General features: G+C 52.9%; 9 protein-coding genes across 9 annotated transcripts; 7 read left to right on the forward strand and 2 right to left on the reverse strand.

The window, feature by feature from the left end:
• Positions 1-1,849: 1,849 nt before the first annotated feature.
• Positions 1,850-2,854, reverse strand: J4E93_011008 (uncharacterized protein; the record flags this gene model as incomplete). The annotated part of the gene is made up of 1 exon (XM_049348880.1): positions 1,850-2,854. The coding sequence occupies one exon, from the start codon at positions 2,852-2,854 to the stop codon at positions 1,850-1,852; it is 1,005 nt and encodes a 334-aa protein (XP_049193947.1).
• Positions 2,855-3,048: 194 nt separating this feature from the next.
• Positions 3,049-3,824, forward strand: GET1 (GET complex subunit get1; the record flags this gene model as incomplete). The annotated part of the gene is made up of 3 exons (XM_049348881.1): positions 3,049-3,135; positions 3,191-3,377; positions 3,448-3,824. 3 exons carry the CDS (start codon positions 3,049-3,051, stop codon positions 3,822-3,824), a joined length of 651 nt encoding a protein of 216 aa, XP_049193948.1.
• A 1,963-nt stretch (positions 3,825-5,787) lies between these two features.
• J4E93_011010 (uncharacterized protein) lies at positions 5,788-8,546 on the forward strand (the record flags this gene model as incomplete). Its single annotated transcript, XM_049348882.1, has 2 exons — positions 5,788-6,093; positions 6,144-8,546. 2 exons carry the CDS (start codon positions 5,788-5,790, stop codon positions 8,544-8,546), a joined length of 2,709 nt encoding a protein of 902 aa, XP_049193949.1.
• Positions 8,547-8,998: 452 nt separating this feature from the next.
• Positions 8,999-10,000, forward strand: STS1 (Tethering factor for nuclear proteasome sts1; the record flags this gene model as incomplete). The annotated part of the gene is made up of 2 exons (XM_049348883.1): positions 8,999-9,002; positions 9,141-10,000. 2 exons carry the CDS (start codon positions 8,999-9,001, stop codon positions 9,998-10,000), a joined length of 864 nt encoding a protein of 287 aa, XP_049193950.1.
• Positions 10,001-10,861: 861 nt separating this feature from the next.
• Positions 10,862-11,952, forward strand: J4E93_011012 (uncharacterized protein; the record flags this gene model as incomplete). Its single annotated transcript, XM_049348884.1, has 4 exons — positions 10,862-11,216; positions 11,267-11,459; positions 11,509-11,609; positions 11,663-11,952. The coding sequence occupies 4 exons, from the start codon at positions 10,862-10,864 to the stop codon at positions 11,950-11,952; spliced, it is 939 nt and encodes a 312-aa protein (XP_049193951.1).
• A 381-nt stretch (positions 11,953-12,333) lies between these two features.
• J4E93_011013 (uncharacterized protein) lies at positions 12,334-13,528 on the forward strand (the record flags this gene model as incomplete). Its single annotated transcript, XM_049348885.1, has 5 exons — positions 12,334-12,688; positions 12,739-12,949; positions 13,003-13,103; positions 13,157-13,287; positions 13,349-13,528. The coding sequence occupies 5 exons, from the start codon at positions 12,334-12,336 to the stop codon at positions 13,526-13,528; spliced, it is 978 nt and encodes a 325-aa protein (XP_049193952.1).
• Positions 13,529-14,057: 529 nt separating this feature from the next.
• J4E93_011014 (uncharacterized protein) lies at positions 14,058-15,239 on the forward strand (the record flags this gene model as incomplete). Its single annotated transcript, XM_049348886.1, has 5 exons — positions 14,058-14,406; positions 14,457-14,652; positions 14,701-14,804; positions 14,860-14,984; positions 15,033-15,239. The coding sequence occupies 5 exons, from the start codon at positions 14,058-14,060 to the stop codon at positions 15,237-15,239; spliced, it is 981 nt and encodes a 326-aa protein (XP_049193953.1).
• Positions 15,240-15,588: 349 nt separating this feature from the next.
• On the forward strand, positions 15,589-17,196 carry J4E93_011015 (uncharacterized protein; the record flags this gene model as incomplete). Its single annotated transcript, XM_049348887.1, has 1 exon — positions 15,589-17,196. The coding sequence occupies one exon, from the start codon at positions 15,589-15,591 to the stop codon at positions 17,194-17,196; it is 1,608 nt and encodes a 535-aa protein (XP_049193954.1).
• A 293-nt stretch (positions 17,197-17,489) lies between these two features.
• On the reverse strand, positions 17,490-18,520 carry J4E93_011016 (uncharacterized protein; the record flags this gene model as incomplete). Its single annotated transcript, XM_049348888.1, has 4 exons — positions 17,490-17,633; positions 17,687-17,885; positions 17,935-18,124; positions 18,172-18,520. The coding sequence occupies 4 exons, from the start codon at positions 18,518-18,520 to the stop codon at positions 17,490-17,492; spliced, it is 882 nt and encodes a 293-aa protein (XP_049193955.1).
• Positions 18,521-18,650: the final 130 nt, after the last annotated feature.

Here is an 18,650-nt window from a genome sequence, read left to right on the forward strand (position 1 = left end):
AACAAGAAGAAGAACAAGAAGAAGAAGAAGAAGAAGAAGAAGAAGAAGAAGAAGAAGAAGAAGAAGAAGAAGAAGAAGAAGAAAAAGTTCCAGTGGATGGAATTTGGTGGCAGGTTGAATTTCCGACACTGATCGATGATGCTCGACCCGCGGACAAGAAAATCACAAGATTCAGTCCAAAGTCACGCCTTAGACACCACTTCATGGATATCTGGGTTAACAGTTCCTATAGATCACTTATCTTCAAGTACCTTTTAGGGACCCTGGAACACTAACTGCAGAAGAGAGAAGCAAGCCCCCCAAGATTGAGGCGAGGGGGGAGTATTGGCCTAATGGAGTTGGCAACAAGCATTTGCAAAGCTTTCGCAACGAACAAAGTCCGCAATCGACGCCGAGCCCGCAATCAACCCCCACTCCCACCCCCGAGGCAGCCAATCCGGTTGAGACCCCTTCCAACGGTCTTGTCAGGAGGGCAGATCGGACAGATGAAGAAGTCCTTGAATCTGATGACGAAGGTTATCCTTATCATTACTCCATCGATGAGATCTATGACTGGTACAAGGAAGCAGCATGGTAGAGGCTGGGAAAAGAAGACATGCAAGAAGATCGAGATTGGGTTGGTGGAAGGCCGCGACATTACAACGATTTTGCTGAGTCTCTTATTCCTCGAGTGGTATTTGGCGATGTAACTAGACTTTCCATATATTTTTATCAGCTGGCGTTTATTAGTACGTGAATGGATTCGATGTCTGCAATTCGCTCAAAAAGCCATGTTAAACCCGGCTCAGCCTATCACATTGCACGTTGGCGCGCACCGCCACAAACGCCACGTCTGCATCTATAATTGACAACCGGCTGAGTGGACGACGCGAGCATCTACGTGTCAAGTCCACCGCGTATAGCGGGCATAGTCGCTGGGTGACCGAAAAAAGTCTCCAGTATTTGCCCGACGTACGACGGGTCGGGGCGATACGGCTGACATTGCGGGGTGAGCGGAGGCTTAGCTTGGGAAGTAGATATGTTGCACCAGCTATAAGTAGGAACGCCAGCACTATCGACATCTTTACTTCCTCTTGTTCGACATACACCAAGTTTTCCAGCAAATCTTGAATCCTTGGATCTCCACTCACAATGCCAAACGTCCGAATCGGCCCGACACATGAAGGCCGTGCTCAAGGACGCATGTTCTGGTCGCCTGCAGAAGAAGGGTCATGCGTGCGAAAAATGAAAACAGTTCGTCGGAAGGGCATCGTTGAAGGACCTAACGGATACCCGGTGGTTGCAATCTCGAGACGAGCGGAGGAGAACAACCTGATTTACCCAAATCCGGACATCTCGAGCACACGCTCTTTCCGGCTTAACCAACGTCTGACAATACCAATTTCGGCAAAAGGTCAAAATCTGGATGAGCCAAAACGTAGTACTGGAGACCTGAACCTTGAGCGCACAGTCACGTCGACACAAGCCGCGCGGAGCGATGATGTTGGGAGGAACGCCGCTCCAAAAAGAGCCTCGAAGAAGTCGTATGAACATTCCAGAGTTCTCCAGTCTCCTCAGCCGGATCTCGAGGTGGCAGGCGTGAAAGAATGTACTAGCCGACCCGAGATATCTTCGCCAGATACCACAGCAGATACCACAGCGCGCAACTCTTTCATCGGCGTTGAATGGTTGTCGTTCGACCATATGATAAAGCACGTCGCGGCAGTATTTGAGGGGAAAACGACGCCTAAAAAGACTGTTGTGAGGCGTCCGTTGTCCCGGTTCTGGGTTGATGCAAAAGGTGTGATGGCTGTAGCTATTGCGTCGATGTAGAAAATCGGAGTTGCTGCTTAATGATGAAGTGTCTTGTTCACACGCTGGACTCTTGGTGAGCTTGAATCCAAGCAATGGCGTTACACACACGGTCTAGTGCTATTGGTCGCCTGTTGGTATCCTTTAGGTCTTCCCTATAGGATTCGAGTAACTGGTAGGACGCCGAAAGCTCCCCGTTACGCAGCGCCAATACTGTACGTATAAATATCCAAAGTGACTCTTGTTCGAGGTCGAGACTTGTTGCATAGATCAGTATATCGCTTACCAGCTCCCGCTGTAGCGATGTAGCTACGATAGGCATCAGATACAGCAGGAACGACCAACCAGAGATATCGCTTGGGTGTCTGCAGCACCAATCCTTGACGCCGTGGGCGACATGGTCAACCATCTCGCTGCTATCAAGCTTAGATACCAGCCTACGAGCATACTGCCAAGCGTGGTAGTTCTTCGGATGCTGCTCTCCAGACTTGTAAATAGCGGCGAATTCGCTCTCCCAAAACGTTGCTATTTGTTCTTGTGATGCGTCTCCCAGTTCTATGAGTTTCAAAGAGTCCACGATGCTGAAGCGGTGGTACCACAGGGTCGGCGACTTGGACTGACGATGAAGTGGAGAGGTGAGTATGCTGTTCAGAAAGCACAGCTCTTGTCGTAATGCCCTATGGTATGGAGTGCCAACATGAAGACCGTGAGCTTCTTTTAGCTGGAACAAGGTGCGTTTTCGATAATTTGCTGCAGTGAGATGCTCTGGGTCGAATAGAAGCATGACCTTTGTCGCTTGCAATGTCTGTGCAGCCGTGATAGGATCATGTGCCTTGCTATGCACGAAGAAATGTTGGCGGGCTTCCAGGTAGGCTAACGCAAGTATCTTCTTCGGCACTCCCAGACTCATTCCGTCTTGCATTGTGATGCCATCCGGTGGCTGTATAGCAGGAGGTAGAATCTCGATCTCGATGACTTCGTCTGCATGCTCCTGGAAGTACTCGCTCAATGAAGCAAAAGCCAGCCTCTGGAATTCCTCTTGCTGCCTGCATTTGGTCGTCATGGCGGAAGATCTGATTTCGTGGGTTCAAAGTGAAAGCTGCCCAGCTGTCGCAGAAGGAGGACCCTTGCGCACGACCCCACCGCGTTAGCTTGCAGCTCCCAAAACCGCCTGGGCACCATGATGACATAACCCTTGACTTCAACACGATGCAGTGAGAACACGCTGCACCGCGATACTGGTCCCCATCCCTCAACATGCCGTCTCTCCTCCTGGTTGTCTTCACCCTGCAGCTGTTGCTCCACATCATCAACACCGTGGGCGCATCCACGGTCAACGACCTGGTAAGCCCCGCATCCGAAAACAAACACGCAGGAACCTGGGACTGACACATGGCAGCTATGGATCCTGTACAATAAGCTGCCGACGCCAACATCTGGGTCTGCGCAGAGATGCCAGGCCCTCAAAAAGGATATTGTGCGCTTGAAGCGCGAGCTGGGCAACACGTCGCCTCAGGACAACTTCTCAAAATGGGCCAAGCTCGACAGGCAGCACAACAAGGCTATGGCTGAGTTCCAGAAGCTAGGTAAGCGCTCCTGCGCGGAGACGCTCCCACCGGACACGTCAAGTGCACTTGCTAACGCTCTTCTCTCCAGATGGTTCCCTGCGCTCGCACCAGTCCACCTTCACTTCCGCCGTCTCGTCCCTGCGCTGGCTTGGCACCCAAGGCCTTCGATTTGTTCTGCAGTTCTGGTTCTCCAAGTCGCCAATGTTCTGGGTACCCGCAGGGTGGGTGCCATACTACGTCGAATGGGTGCTGAGTTTCCCGCGCGCACCTCTGGGAAGCGTCAGCATAAACATATGGGGTATCGCGTGCGCAAGTATGATCGCGCTGGCAGCAGAGGCAGTAGCTGCGGTTTGGGTACTGGTCATGCGCAAACCAACACCTGTGGCGGCAGAGAAGCAGCGCGAGAAGCACGAGGCTATGGCCTTCAGCGCAGACCAGAAGCCTGCAGAGAAGAAAGAATTGTGAGCGCGCTACGTGTCCGATTCCGCGTGTACATTTCATACAACTTCAAATCAAGTAAAAATTCAACATGTCTCCCAACAAAAGACGCAAAGTCGTCGTGGCTTTCGCTCAGACACTGCAACACGAGTGGGATGATCTTGGCAGATCCTTTGGCTTCTTCTAGGCTACAAATTGAACTCGTGATCGTGGAGAGTAGCGTATCACCGAGTCTTCGAAAGAGCCATCTACTAATCTATATTCCTTGACTGACATCCTAAAAAGAACGACGCGGTGCACGGCAGCTGGCATGAAGCTGCATCGTCCGACCGCATGCGTATAATCTCGTTGGAAGCGAAGGGTTTTGTTTGGTGTGGAATGGTCGCACTGGAAGCTTGAGAGGGAGAAAAGTGAAAATTCCGCGCTAACAGCTCGCGGCCCGACAGTGCCCCCGAAGAGCGCTTACCGTATTTGGACTATCGCGTCTCATTGGCACGTATAGACAATGTGAAGAGCTCCATGAATTTAAGGAACGAGAAATTCTGCGTCTGAAAGTCAAAGGTTGCTAGCTAGAAGTTCAACGGAATATTTGTCTATAGCTAGTTTTCCCACTCGCTCCCTCGGATTATGTCACGTGCATTTAGACCGTGCCCGAGGTCCAGGGCTGACCGGCTTGAAAATATCGCAGTGAACATCTGCCGTGTCTCGCGTGTCGTCGATCGTGCCTTACATGAACATGATCGACTATTCTGGCCGTTGATCACCACCATTCAATAGCATACATCCTGGTTTAGCTCTGTCAGCTACAGTGTGGTCGCTTGGAATGCAACACGAGACGGAGACGGGTGTCACCTCGTGTCGTGTGCTGCTTGCCTAACCGCACCAGGTAGAAAGTCTGCCGAAAACGAAGTGAGTCAGCCTCCGACTCATTGTCGTCGCGTTTCAATGCCCTTTGACAAGGCCAAGCGAGGGGAGCCGCCAAAGTCCAATAATGAGGCTCTACCGCGTCCTTGTGGGTCTGTGCGCATCTTCCCCATATCCGCATGAATGGTTCAGCGCTCGCCGGTTCCAGGCCGATCCAAATCTGGCTGTCATGTGTGGATGAGAGTTCCCCGCAATGTGGGATGAGATTGCTAGGTGCAGTGATCGCTCAAAGGTTGCGCACCTCGTTCTGCTTACGTGCACAGGGCTTGAGTAGGGTTTGCAGAGGCGTAGACGGCGTCTGGGGAAGCATGATCGCGGCTGGTTTCTCGAGTCAAGTGCGTGCTGGCGTCCCCCTAACCTCGCTGGTTTCATGCTGCGGCCGCGAACAAACTTCGTCGACATGATGGCGGCCGCTGTTGCATGTGCCACCTGTCGCGCCCAATGCCCTCACCCGCTGCATCTAAAGCTGCTCACACAAGGCGAAAGCCGAGAAACTTCGAGACTCGAGCGCTCGAGAGCCATGGCCCACGGACGAGGACTGGCTCCGTGACCGGCCTAACGGCGCCCAGTGGCAGCGCCGGCATTTCGGTGAGATTGTACCGGGACAGGCGCTGTGACGAAATGGCGTTTCTCTCCCCACACGGTGGACAAATGCTCCTCCCAATGACGTTTCGAGGATTCAGACGCCGGCCCAAGGCCGTCTAATGCGTTTACAAGTCGCGCACTTAGCGATGCGCACTCCACTTTGCTCGCCGCTGCTCAACCGTCCGCCTTTCCTGGGGTCGATAGTCCCTTCACCGCATCGACCCGCGTGGCCCTGCACACTGCTCGACTCGACGCAGCCGTCTCCTACACCACCCGTTGTCGGCACCCTGTCCATCGCTCCTTCCCAGACCACACCCATCGCCCGTATACGACCCGTCGACGAGGCTGGCGCCAGAGAATGCCGTGGCCTGAATATCAGATCCCGAGACGACCGCGCCCGCGATAGAACCAACGCTCTCCGTAAACAATAGCCCGTCCTCCTCTATGGCATCGATATACACGTTATAGCGCGGCGCACGACATGACGGATCTTGACTTCACCAATGGCGACTTCCCTACGCGAGGACCTGTGGTACTGGGAGTGTCGGCTGCGACCCTTGCCATATGCTCCGTTTTCGTTGGCTTTCGTCTCATCTCCCGATTTCTGGTGGTTAGAAAGCCGGGATGGGACGACTACACAATGATCCTGGCCTGGGTCCTTGCGTTTGGCGCATCCTTCTCGATATGCTACGGCACTACCAAAGGCCTGGGGCGGAAGCAAGAGAACATACCCGCGCAATGGCAAGAGCCCATGAAGAAGTCCTCCTTTGTCTTCTCGGTACTCTACGTACGTACAGGACTTTGTATCCATAAGCCGCCAGCACTAAATCCCCACAGAATCCAGCTTTGATGGCCACCAAAACCTCGATCCTCCTCTTCTACCTCACGCTGTCCAAGACACACAAAGTATTCCGATGGGCCACCATTGCCACCCTTGTCGTCGTCAATGTCGGCGGGCTCGCTCTGACAATCCTGAATCTATGTCAGTGTCGTCCTATTGGCGCCGCTTGGGCTTCTCCCGTTCCCGACACTGCTCACTGCACCAACATCGTCACGATATACCTTTCCTCGGCACCGCTCAACATCATCACCGACATAGCCATATTATTCCTGCCGATGCCAATACTCACTAGTATGCGGCTGCCGAGGAAACAGAAGGTGATCCTCGTTATTACCTTTGGTTTCGGTATCTTTGTCGCAGTCGTCGATGTCATTCGTATCGCATACCTGCAAGATGCTCAGCGCGATACTCTTGAAGCCGCACAACAGCAGTCTTCCGAATCTGGCAACGAACAGAGGAACACTGGCGATTTTGCGTGGTTCTCATCTCTATCATTCATGTGGAGCACCATTGAGATCAATTTGGGTATCATGTGTGGATGCGTTCCCGCCCTGAAACCCCTAGTCAAGAGATTCCTACCTAGCTGGGTCATCGACCATACTATGCGCGACAACACTACCCATACAAGCGACGAAGCTGTACTTCATCCCGACATACTCGATTCTCGGCGGCGCTCAGACCCCTTAACGCCTCCCGCTTCCCCACTCAGCAAACCTCCTCTCGCTCGTAGAAGCGGTGGTGATGAGCCGATGGGTATGATGGACTTTTTGACTACGCCTGACATGACCGAATTGCCTCAACTGAGACCGTCCAACACCACTGTTACCTACGCCACCACCACCCGCACCCAGCGCCCACCAACATTTTTCGACTTCGTCAACACTGGGCAGAAAAAGAATATCACCCTCCGGAGCAACCGAGAAAGTGTATATCCCGTGATCATGGTAACCATACTGTTCTTCATCTGGGGGTTTGCCTATGGTTTCCTGGACGTACTCAATTCGCGCTTTCAAGAAGTAGCTCGCACGAGCGAGTGGGAGACAGTTGGACAACATAGTGCCTATTATGTTGGCTACATTGTGGGACCTTTGACTTTTGGACGGATCGTCTTCAAGGCCTGGGGGTTCAAGGCATGCTACATGGTCGGTCTTTCAGTCTATGCTTGCGGAACCCTCGTCTTCTGGCCTTCAGCTGTGCTCAATTCCTTCCCAGCGTTCCTGATCTCAAACTTCATTACCGGTGCGGGACTATCGACATTGGAACTCGGCGCAAACCCATTCATAGCACTATGCGGACCGCCTGAGTATGCGGAAGTGCGATTGAATCTCTCACAGGCTGTTCAGGCTGTCGGCACCATTGTTTCCCCACTTTTGGCGAAGAAAGTACTCTTCCCCGCCAACGCTGCCAGCCTCATTGATGTGCAGTGGACATATCTCGGCATATCTCTCTTCAACATCGCTCTTGCAATCATATACTTCTACGTACCGCTTCCTGAAGCTACCGACGAAGAGCTAGAACTAGCCAGTCAACGCACTGTGCCATTTGCCCGCGAGGCCACCATCAAGATTGGGTCCAAGCCAGTCAAAGTTCTTTGGATTGGTCTGAGTATGGCGGTCTTATCTCAATTCTGTTACGTTGGCGGCCAAGAATCCACCTCCACTTCGTACAAGGAGTACCTCAACCGCGTCGCGCCCTCCGTGGATTATGTGTCACAGCAAGCCTATGGACACACTGCTTTCGCGGTGTCTCGGTTCCTGGCAGCCTTCATCGACATTTGGGTAAAGCCACGCTTTAGTCTTCTGGTTTTCTACCTAGGCGCAATTGCAACCGCTGCCGCAGCAATGCATGCTTCTGGCAGTGGTGGTGCAGCCATCATTGTCATCGTCATGTTCTTTGAAGGCCCGCTTTTCCCGCAGATTTTTGCACAAGGGATACGGGGTATGGGCAAGCACACCAAAGACGCTTCCGTACTTCTGACGGCAGCTATCGGTGGAGGGGCCGTTATCCCACCGATAATGTATGCCGCGCTTAAGATCAAAAACGCACAGTACGCTTTCTGCGTCATTGCAGCGGCTTACGCTGCGGGCGCATTGTATCCCATATACCTCAATTCACTTGCCGCGTCTCGGCAGTTATCTGATCCCGTACGCGACGAAAAGACCAGGAGAGAATCAGAAGCCGAGGGGAGGCGGCGAGGGTCAATGAGCGAAAAGCTCAGAAGGTGGAGTAAAGTCAAGAAGAGGCTGAGTGTAAATAAAGAGGATGAGAGATTACCTTCGGTTGAACACCGCGAGAGGCGCAGTTGGCCTGAAGGCCTGGCCCCGCGGAGCGATAGCCTAGCCATCGAGCCCGTGCAGACTCGTACACCGAGTTCATCAAGCTCTGCGAGTAGTAGGTGAAGGCTCTGCTTGAGGTGGCTTGTATTTATATCGCATACGGAGTTATAGGGAGATACCATGGGATTGTTTAGGGCTAGTGCCGCTTTAGCCGCTGAGGTTTCTTTTTTCACAAGGGACCTCCCGAAGTTAGTGCAATGAAGGGGCGACTTTTAGGACAAAGCAAAACTGGCGAGAGAATTCAACCTCAACCCCAGATGAAAGGACAAATACTGTGGTTGACATGTGTGACATGTGACGTGATTGGTTGCGTGCACGGACTTGCCGGTTGTTAGCATATTCTTGGGCCTTCGTATGGCTCTGCTGTCTCCACCACAGCAACAACACAACACCCGACACCGCCCACGGCCCACGCAACGAGAGCCCGCCCATTGCATCACCACCCAGACATCGCTATCCGGCTCCCAACAAAGCAGGCGTGCGAAATCACTGCGTTTGCGGGCCCTTTCCTCGTCATGAGTGTGCAGTACCAGCAGACATTCACGCCCCCTCATCTCTTGAACAACAACCGCCGCTCTCCCTCCCGCAACCGTACGTCTACCCGCTGCTCTCAACACCTCAACTCCATGTCAGCCACTAACTTTCGCCCTCACGCAGTCTTCCCCCCTTCCGCCGCGATGACTGGCCGCAAGCGGAAAGCCGAGGACGATGGCAGCGCCGGTGACGACGACCGCATGAGTGCATCGCCAACCACATCTTCCGCCGTACTCCCACGACCAGCGCCGCGAGGCATGAAGCGCATGCGAACCAACATCTCCGGCCGCCCGCTCCCGCTCCCTCGCCTCCTCGAGACGCTCAGCCCCGACGAGATGCGCAACCTGCTGCAGTCCATCTGCCAGCGCCACCCGGACATCGGCAACGAAGTCGTCACAACCGCGCCCCGGCCAAGCATACAGTCAACGTTGGAGGTCCTGTCAAAGTACGAGGCGGCGTTCCAGGCAGCCTTCCCCTTTGGCGGCCGTGCGTCATCAGACTATGCATACAATAGGGTGCGGCAACAACTTGATGAACTGCTCGACTCCCTCAAAGACTTCACACCTCACTTCCTCCCGCCGCACGAATACCAGCCCGCCACATCGCTCGCCTTCCTCGATGGTGCCACCGAGATCATCCATCGACTACCCAACTGGGATACGTACCAACACAACCGTCACAAGCAAGAGGCATACGAGGAGATGGCCAAGGCGTGGGCGATGGTCATCCAGGAGGCAGCAAAGAAGGCGGGCGGAATACAGCTCCAATACGGCGGATGGGACGAGAAGATTGCGAAACACAATGAGATTTCGGGCGGAAAGATGCAGGAGGCGGTCAATGAGCTACGCGGAGGACTCGGCTGGATGGGCGCAGAGACACCCAATCCCGCCGCCGGCGGATCCAACGATGCCATGTCCATCCGCCAGCAGCTGCTGAGCGGAAACTACGGAACTGGCTCTCCCGCAAGCATAGGCGCTTGGTAGATCGACAGCAACGCCCTTTGACCATCGACCGTCATCACCATTTCGCCTCACTACAGTCCCCATTCATCACAGCATTACTACCATGGCGATCTCCCAACAATTACGGCCTAATCCATACCCGCGAATGATACCATTGCATGGAGGCATATTCCCATGATAACGACTGCATAGCGTTTCCTTTCAGTCTTTATTCACGTACAACAGCATATGGCAGGGCCGTTCCATCATTGCACTGGCGTACCGGTTGCGACATCCACCACAAAGAAGACCCCGAACCTCTGATCTTTTGTGCATTCCTGTCCTCGCCTGTTTTGGGGGCGTAATGTTTTGTCATTATTACAAGTCATGTACCCGGTTTAGGGGTTACTGTGCGGCGACGGATTGCACTCTTTTCTTTACTTTGTTACTTGGGGGAAGGGAGGAATGATACCATGCTCGGTACTGAGAGAGCGGATGGGAATGGATGGATGGTATATAGGTTGGTGGAAAGCTGGACTGGACTGGAGTATGGAGATGAATAGACTTTTTTTGTGTATATACCGACTGACTTCAATATGATTTTCGCAGTGCTTCGACGTTGCTCACTGCGATATAGGGATGCTCTTTCCACTTGAACGCATTGTTTGGCACTTTCACGTGGCAACGCGCGCTAGCGCTGCGGCGCGAATCCACGGCGGTAATCACGACCCCGGACCTGAGGCCGCACCTCCACTTTCAGCGCGCTGCGCCTGTCACGTCTCATCCTCACCTTCACCACTGCAGGTCTCTCGCGGCCATAGACGCCGCCGAACATCTCTTTTCCTCTTAACACCAACCGCCCTTTTTGTTGGTTTCCGGCTCCACCCCGCCGCTGTCTTCAAGATGGCGATCACCAAAGCGCATCCTAATCTCAAAGTCGAGGTACACGTCAAGGGCGCTCCGCTCCAAGAGTATGTCGACGACGATGATCAAACTTTGGATGACGAAGTCACCAAGTACATCGAAGCCTCGTCTGGTGACAACTTCGAGATCAAATACTGCTTCTTCTCTGGATTCAGTGCTCACCATAGCATCCTCTTGAGACTGAGCATCGACGGTGAATATGCGGCTGGTGGTGTCTTCAACCCTGGCAGTTCAATTCGCTGGAATCATGTGCATACCTTCAAGGGATCGCGCGAATTCGAAGATGGCGAATACTATCTAAGGAAATTCTGCTTCTCGCAGCTCGAAATTAATGGTTTCGTCTCTCTGTTTCTTGAGTCAGCTAGTTGCTAACTTTTACTTCAGACGACGGTGATACACGCACATTCAAGGACTCACTGAAGAAGAAGCTCCATAGGGTGGGTGTTATATCTGTGCGCTTCTATTGGGTGACAGCTGGCGCAACATACAAAACCCCGGTCACGGTACGGAAGGACAAGAATCTGGGTGTTGTGCCAGAGAAAGCCCTCAAAGGCAGTGCGCTATCCCATCAGGCTAGGTCAGCGAGCGTCTTTCCCAATACTCACAAATACTTATACTGGGATTAGCTACGGCGCGCGAGAAGTCATGCAGGCGTACAGCACGATTGAAACCACGAAGATCGACGAAACGCCGTTTGCAGAGTTCACTTTCAGGTATCGCTCGAGAGGTGTGTGAGCTTTCCGTGATCGCCGTATTCCTACCAATGTCGATGCCATTTAGCTGCTCTCAAATCCCTCCTCGTCATCCCACGTACTCCTAGTCCGGTACCGCTCGAAGAACGCGACATCAACACCCTTACCTTGGAAGAATCTCGCGAGCTCCTTCGTCTCCAGCGTGAGCAGATGGACGCCGCTCCAGTCATCAAGCGAGAGGGTGTCAAACGGGAACGAAGCAGCACCATCATCAACGAGGATAACGATGATGACGACGTAACTTTCTTATCCGCCAAGCGCAGACGGCTCCCCGTTACTCTCGATGAGAATGGTGCCGAGATTATCGATCTGACATAGAGATAGATTGGTGCCTATACCATGCTCGTGGCAGACTTTGGCTCCTATGTTTATGTGTCGAAGGGTTTCCAGGTGTTTGTGGCGCCATTCTGATGGCTACGGAAGGTTTACCAGATTCACTACAACGCAGTATACTGTTTTGTAATCTCGTCGTAGTCACCGTGAGTATCAGCAAGAGTTAGTTCAATTTTTCTCATTTCAGCATCCTTCTCGTTTTGTTTGTGGGCTTGTAAAATGGGCCCTCTCTCTCTCACCTGAGCAACTACGAGCCTCAAGCGAAAGCAATCGTTGTGGCCGGCTTCTCTACTCTTTCAGCAGGAACACAATTCATTCTGTCGCTCTTTCTCTCTCTCTCTTTTCTTCTTTCTTCAATCCAACGCCATGGCTATCGCATCAGGCATCCCAGGTCTTGAAGTCACTATCGAGGTAGATGCGGTAGCACTGCCAGAGTACCAACATGGAGTCGTTGAAGATGAAGAGATTGCGACCTCTACATCGATGTACATCGAGGCGCCACCAGCTGCCAACTTCTCCATCCGCTATCTATTTCGTCAGCCCTTTACTCCGCCCTCGGCAGTACAGATGGACGTGTTGCTGGACGGTAACTACGTGCAAGCCCCATACATCGAGTGGGGTGGCAAAGAAGAGTGCGAGGGATACCTTTGCTCACGATCCACTTCGTCGACTGGCGGACACAGCTTCACCCAGGGCTTCCAATTCGCTGAGTTGAGGACCGGTAAGTTCTTTTATCTCGATTTTCCCATAACGATCGCTGACGAAGCTTAGATGAGACCAACATTCCCATGACCAAGGAGCTCGCGGATCGACTGTCACCAATTGGCCGCATTGTGCTTTACTTCTACTTCATCGAGCACCTGGAAGCAGTGAGGCCCGCAGAAGTGCCTCAGCTTGCTAGCAACGAGTTTGATGTTCTCAGCGAGAAGGCATTGCACAAGGCGGCTGCGATGCAGGGAGATCAGCTATCGCATCATACCAGGTGTGTCATTTCAACTCATGTTGGAAAACAATGATCGCTGACATGGCCGCCAGTCTTACTGCACCCGAGCAACGTGATACCATCACTTACAATGAAGTCAAGACGACCGAGAATGAGCCTTTCGCGACGTTTACGTTCTACTACAGATCGACGGGTCGGTCGCACGTGTACATAGCTCAGTTGTATTGATAGCTAACAAGAACCCAGATGCGCTCAAGGCCATCGGCATCATTCCGCGTACCCCAAGCCCGTCTCCGGAGCCAGAGTCAGAGGCCGAAGACAGGGACCCAGATGACATGACCGCGGAGGAATTGAGGGCGGTGGTTAGATGCATGCGCGTACGTCGCATCATATTTTAAACGCATGCGATTTATGTGTCTTTCACTAACCACCAAACAGGAGAAGGAACAGAAAGTAATCACTGTCAAGCGCGAACGCGAGGAAGAGAGAGAAGGCAGTGAAGATACTCTAGTTGGTGATGAGGTCGAGTGGATCGGTAGCCAGCCGGCACATCCGATCGTGAAGAGGATACGTCGCGCTCCGGGTCCTGATGATGAGGTCGTGGTCCTTGACGATTGAATGTACCCGTCATTCAGATTGAAGGACTAGTACGTTAAGCAAGATGGAGGTAACTCGGGTGCTTCTGGCGTAAACACCGGGGCACGATCACTTGATCGTCATCGTTGGTGCCAATGCTGGTAGCATTATCGGACTATTTTCCATTTCGTATCCCTCTATTTAGGTGTATTTTAACATTCTGCTTTTTCATTTTACCTCCTTCGTTTGTCTGGGGCGCTAAAATCTGCGCCAAATCTGAGATTACTTGAAGGGAAGGAGCCACCAACGCGACAGCCACGTTCACCTCTCGTACCGGAGCGCGAGAACTTCGCGACGCGTCGAAGCCAAGAGCTCGTGGGGCCATCGTCTCTCACCTGCCATTACTCGCCTTCACCTCGGCTTCCACACTACAGCACCGACATCTCCAGTGGAGGCGAAGCTTCTGCTCAGAACATATCTTCAGCATACTCTACGCGTCGTAGACCTATCGCGGCTTCCTCTTACCCTCATCGCTTACCTCTCATATTGCACGACAATCGCACCTTCCCCAATGGCAGTCATCGATGAGGCTCCCGGTCTCGAAGTTCAGGTCCAAGCTGATGGCAACCCGCTTCGCGAGTACATTGACCGCCATACCACCGTATCGGAAGCTACTTCCGAAAGCTACATTGAAGCGAAGTCAGACTCAACATTCGAGATCCACTATTCTTTCAAAGCGCCGTTCCCCGTCGACCGTCCTGTATCTATGATCGTCACCATCGACGGCAAGGATGTTGACGAGCCGCTTATTCGCCCCGACGAGTTGTATAACGCGGATGGTCACTTAAGCTCTGGACCAATATCGAACGATGGTAAGGACTGGTTCACGCAACACTATCGCTTTTCGCCGCTTGATATCAGTAAGTCATCTTCATCCCTACAGAATAAGCACATGCTGAGAGAGATGCAGGAGAGTACAGCGAGGGACGCATCCCAGAAGACCTACAGAGCAAACTACAGCCTATAGGTATCATTACCTGCGAGTTCTACTTCCTTGACAATGCAAGACGTAATCCGAAGATGGTCTTTGTACAGAAGGAGTTGGAGAAGCTGGATACGGTCAACGAGAAGGCTATCAAGGGCGAGTCGCTGTCGCATCAGGCAGTGTACGTATGACTCAACTTGCATGTTGCGATGAGCTAACGTGATCGCAGTCTTGGAGAGACAGAGCCCACGGAAGAGATTCAGTACTACGATGCAGATTACGCTGATGGCGGAGAACCGTTCGCGACATTCCACTTCTACTATCGCTCTCTTGGTAAGCTTCCCAACATTTGAATCTATCGAGCAGAGACTAATTAATCCCATCGCAGCTGCACTCAAAGACCTTCACATAATCGAACGTACGCCTGATCCAGTCGACGTTCTCGACAGCGATGATATGGTGCTCGGGCAGTTGAACAGGGAACAACTAGAGTCTATCGTCCGCCGCTTCAGGGTACGACACTTCTCACAGCATATCAAGAACCTCATTGACACCTACTAGGATCAAGAAGAGTCCCGTGTACGCATGAAGCGCGAGCTTTCAGACACCTCCACTGTGGCAGGCGACGACCACAACGTCGATAGTCGAGTTACAGCTTGCGACGACGACTTCATCGAGATACGTTCGGTTGATCTGCGCAAGAAGAGGAAGCTCGAACGTGTCAGACAGATGCCAAGCGATGAAACCGAAGTCATTGTGTTGGACTGAGACAGGCGAATGAAGCGCGCGGAGGCCGACATAGCAGTCATTTAGGAAGTTTTCACGAGATCAAGCTGCAATCTATGCTAAATTCACGGGTCTAGATATCAATGTAGGCGTCTTCATTTCAATCAGAGCATCCGCATTAGTCGTGAATGATGGGTGTCAATGTCCAGCCAAATTCAATAACGCTGTAGCATTACACAGTATATATCCGACAAAGAGGTCACGACCGCCCTCCAAGGCCCAGTAAGAAAGCAGTAGAGTGCACAGCGAATGCTCTGAACACATAAAGTTCCCACCACGTCAGCGATACTAATAGATTTTATACAATAGCAGGTCTAGAACAACCGCATAGATGGCAACCCCATACATTGACATACCGGCCAGCGGGTCTGCCAGCACACCCACCAACTCACAATTCAACACCCCACGTCTAGACCACCTCACGCTCCCCACAATCCAGAACGGCTATCGAAACCGCCTCTTCACAGCCGTTGACCTAACATCAGCCTGTGTAACTAGAATCCGCGAAACAAACCCCACATTCCACGCCGTAGCAGAGATAAACCCCGACGCTACATCCCTCGCCCAACACCTCGATGCCGAGCGACTCAGTAAGGGCCAGCGAGGCCCCCTCCACGGCATACCCATTCTGCTAAAAGACAACATACCCACTCTCGACGCTACATCAACAGCATGCGGCAGCATGGCATTAGTCGGCGCCAAACCGTCACGCGAAGCCGACGTCGTAAGCGCAGTGCGAAAAGCAGGAATGGTAATCCTGGGCAAAGGAAACATGGCCGAGTGGGCTGGATTCCGTTCAACGAGCGGGTGTTCAGGCTGGAGTGGAAGAGGAGGTCAGACAACGGGTATATATTATCCTGGTATGAAAGCGAGTGGGAGTTCGGGGGGTTGTGCGGTGGCTGTTGCGCTGGGGATGTGCTTTGCTGCGTTGGGGACGGAGACTTGCTACTCGATTGTGTCTCCGGCTGAGAAATCTGGTATTGTGGGGTTTAAGCCGACGCGTAATCTGCTCTCCTCCGAAGGCCTCATTCATGCGTCTAAGAGACTGGATACGGTGGGTGTGCTCACGCGAACAGTTTCAGATGCTGCGCTCTGCCTCATCGGTCTGGTCCAACATAGCGATCACTTCCCCACCCAAACGAAACAGAAGATAGTGCAAGACCTCAGCACCGCAGATTCAATTCCCCACCTCCATGGCATCCGAATCGGCATCCCTAGCTCGCTCAGCGACGTGCAAAATCTGCCTGCCTGTAAGAAGACAGCATTCGAAAGAACGCTCAAACTGTTAGAAAGCGCCGGCGCAACCATTGTCCGCAACGTCACCGTCACCGGCGCAAAGGGCTGGGAAGCCCTTCCACAAGAAGCCAAAGACATCGTTTTGACTACCGATCTGAAAGTTGCGATAAACGACTACCTCTCATCCCTCATCACAAACCCGCAAAACGTGCGTAACCTCGAAGACCTAATCAAGTTCACAAAAGGACACCCGTCGGAACAGTACCCGCAGCGGAATGTCGAGGGTCTGGAGAGGGCGCAGGCTTCTGATCCGAATAATCTGCTCTACGAGAACATGCTGGCGAGAGACGAGTACTATACGGGCGAAGGCGGTATTGACGCCGCGTTATGTAGGAAGTGTTGCGATGTCATGCTCGTGCCTACGTTGAGTGTGACCATGCAGAGCTTTGCTGCGAAAGCGGGCAGTCCGGTCATGAGCGTACCTATGGGTGTTTTCCCGCGAGATACGCCTGTGGAGAAGGACGCTAGGAATGGGTTGGTTAATGTGGCACCTGGGATACCATTTTCGGCGTATATCTTTGGGCGGGCGACGAAGGACGAGGATGTGATTAGAGTGGGTCATGTGCTAGAGCGGTTGACGAATGTTAGGGAGACGCTGGTGTCGTATGTAGATGTGGAGGCTGGGGCTGCTGCGGCGCCTTGAGCTCTGGCTGTTAGAGAAGAGTCATTGAGACTGTAGAGGGATGGAACAATAGAATGGGAGCATAGAAGAACACCAAGGAGAATGCCGACAATGGTAGAATGGAGAATCAATTCAAGATGAGACTCTCAGTATCCGATGCTATGCTAGTGAACATGAACCCGTGCGGTAGATGAGCCTGCTTGTAGTTCACGGTACTGTTCCAGTGAAAACTTCGTATCCAGTAAAAGCTCCGTGTTCAGCATGCCATGCGCGCTGCCTGCTGTGCGATGCCACAACGTATCTTTGAAGTGTCCTCAGTCGAGCGAGATGACTTCGTCGGTGCTGGTGGGGAAGCAACGTCGCTTCGCGGGTCGCTCCTCTACCATCTCCACGTCTTCGTAGTCGACTTCGTCATCGGGGTGGTTGCGCTTACGAGTCTGGGTCTCCTCGTGCTTGAGCTGCGGTATTCTGTAAGCTTGCGTCTCAATAAGATGTCATGAAGAACACTTACGTAGATCTTCTGCACCTTCTCCTCCGACAGATCTTCCTTGAAGGGCTCTGGGCTAGGTGTGCGGGGGATTATGGACAGGTACTTGAGAGCTTCCTTGGACCGGTACCGGAACTCGATCTCAGCAAGAGGGCGGGCAGGGCTGTCGACATAGTCTGCCTCCATGAATGTAACGGGTGCAATGCGGTGCAGCGGGTCGAGGCTTCCAAAACTGTTAGTGCTTCACAGAGATGAGGTTGCGCTATACATACGTCGTCTTGTGCGAGACAGACGAGCCTTTCAGTGCCTTCTCGGGGACCTCGTCGTACTCTCGCATGGACGGCACGTCCTTCCACGCGCGGGCGAAGCGTACGTTAGTGACCCGGTGAAAGGTGATTGAGATGTTGCCAGTCCATTTCAGCTGCTTCCAAAGCGCGTGGTCGATCTCGTAGTTGTCATCGTCTAGATCTGTCAGCGGCATGGCACCAATGCTCGCTTGCTAGACTTACGGGTGTTGAGATCAGCGAAGCGGAAGCGCTGGCCGAGGTACTTGTGACCGATGAGCGCGCTGCTGTCGTTGACCTGTCTTGTGATGCCGTAGAGGTCGTACTTGTGCCGCTCGAAGATGAACTTGCGCATGTCAACACCGTCGATGTTGACAATGACCTTGATGGAGTGGCGGTCGAAGACGTAGCCGGGGATGAAGAATCGGACGCCAAACTGCTCGCCCGCTTCGGCCTCGATGTAGACTACCTTTGACTCGGAATTAGCATCTTCCCGGTCAGCATGTTCTTTGACGGGGCGACCGTCCACGAGGACGGCCGCCTCGAGTTTGGGGAAGAGGGGATGGGGGGCCATGACAAGAGGTTCTGGCTGTGGTGAAGAGGAGTCAGAAGAGAAAATTTACCTAAGTCGCGCTCTGCATCCAAACAAACGGTGTTGCTGGGGGAAGGAGCAGTGAGTACGTAAGCAGCCACGTGCTTCATGC

This window comes from Alternaria ventricosa (genome assembly GCF_023758065.1).
Source record: "Alternaria ventricosa strain BMP 2768 chromosome Unknown scaffold_43, whole genome shotgun sequence".
In the NCBI taxonomy this organism is placed as follows: Eukaryota; Fungi; Ascomycota; class Dothideomycetes; order Pleosporales; family Pleosporaceae; genus Alternaria; species Alternaria ventricosa.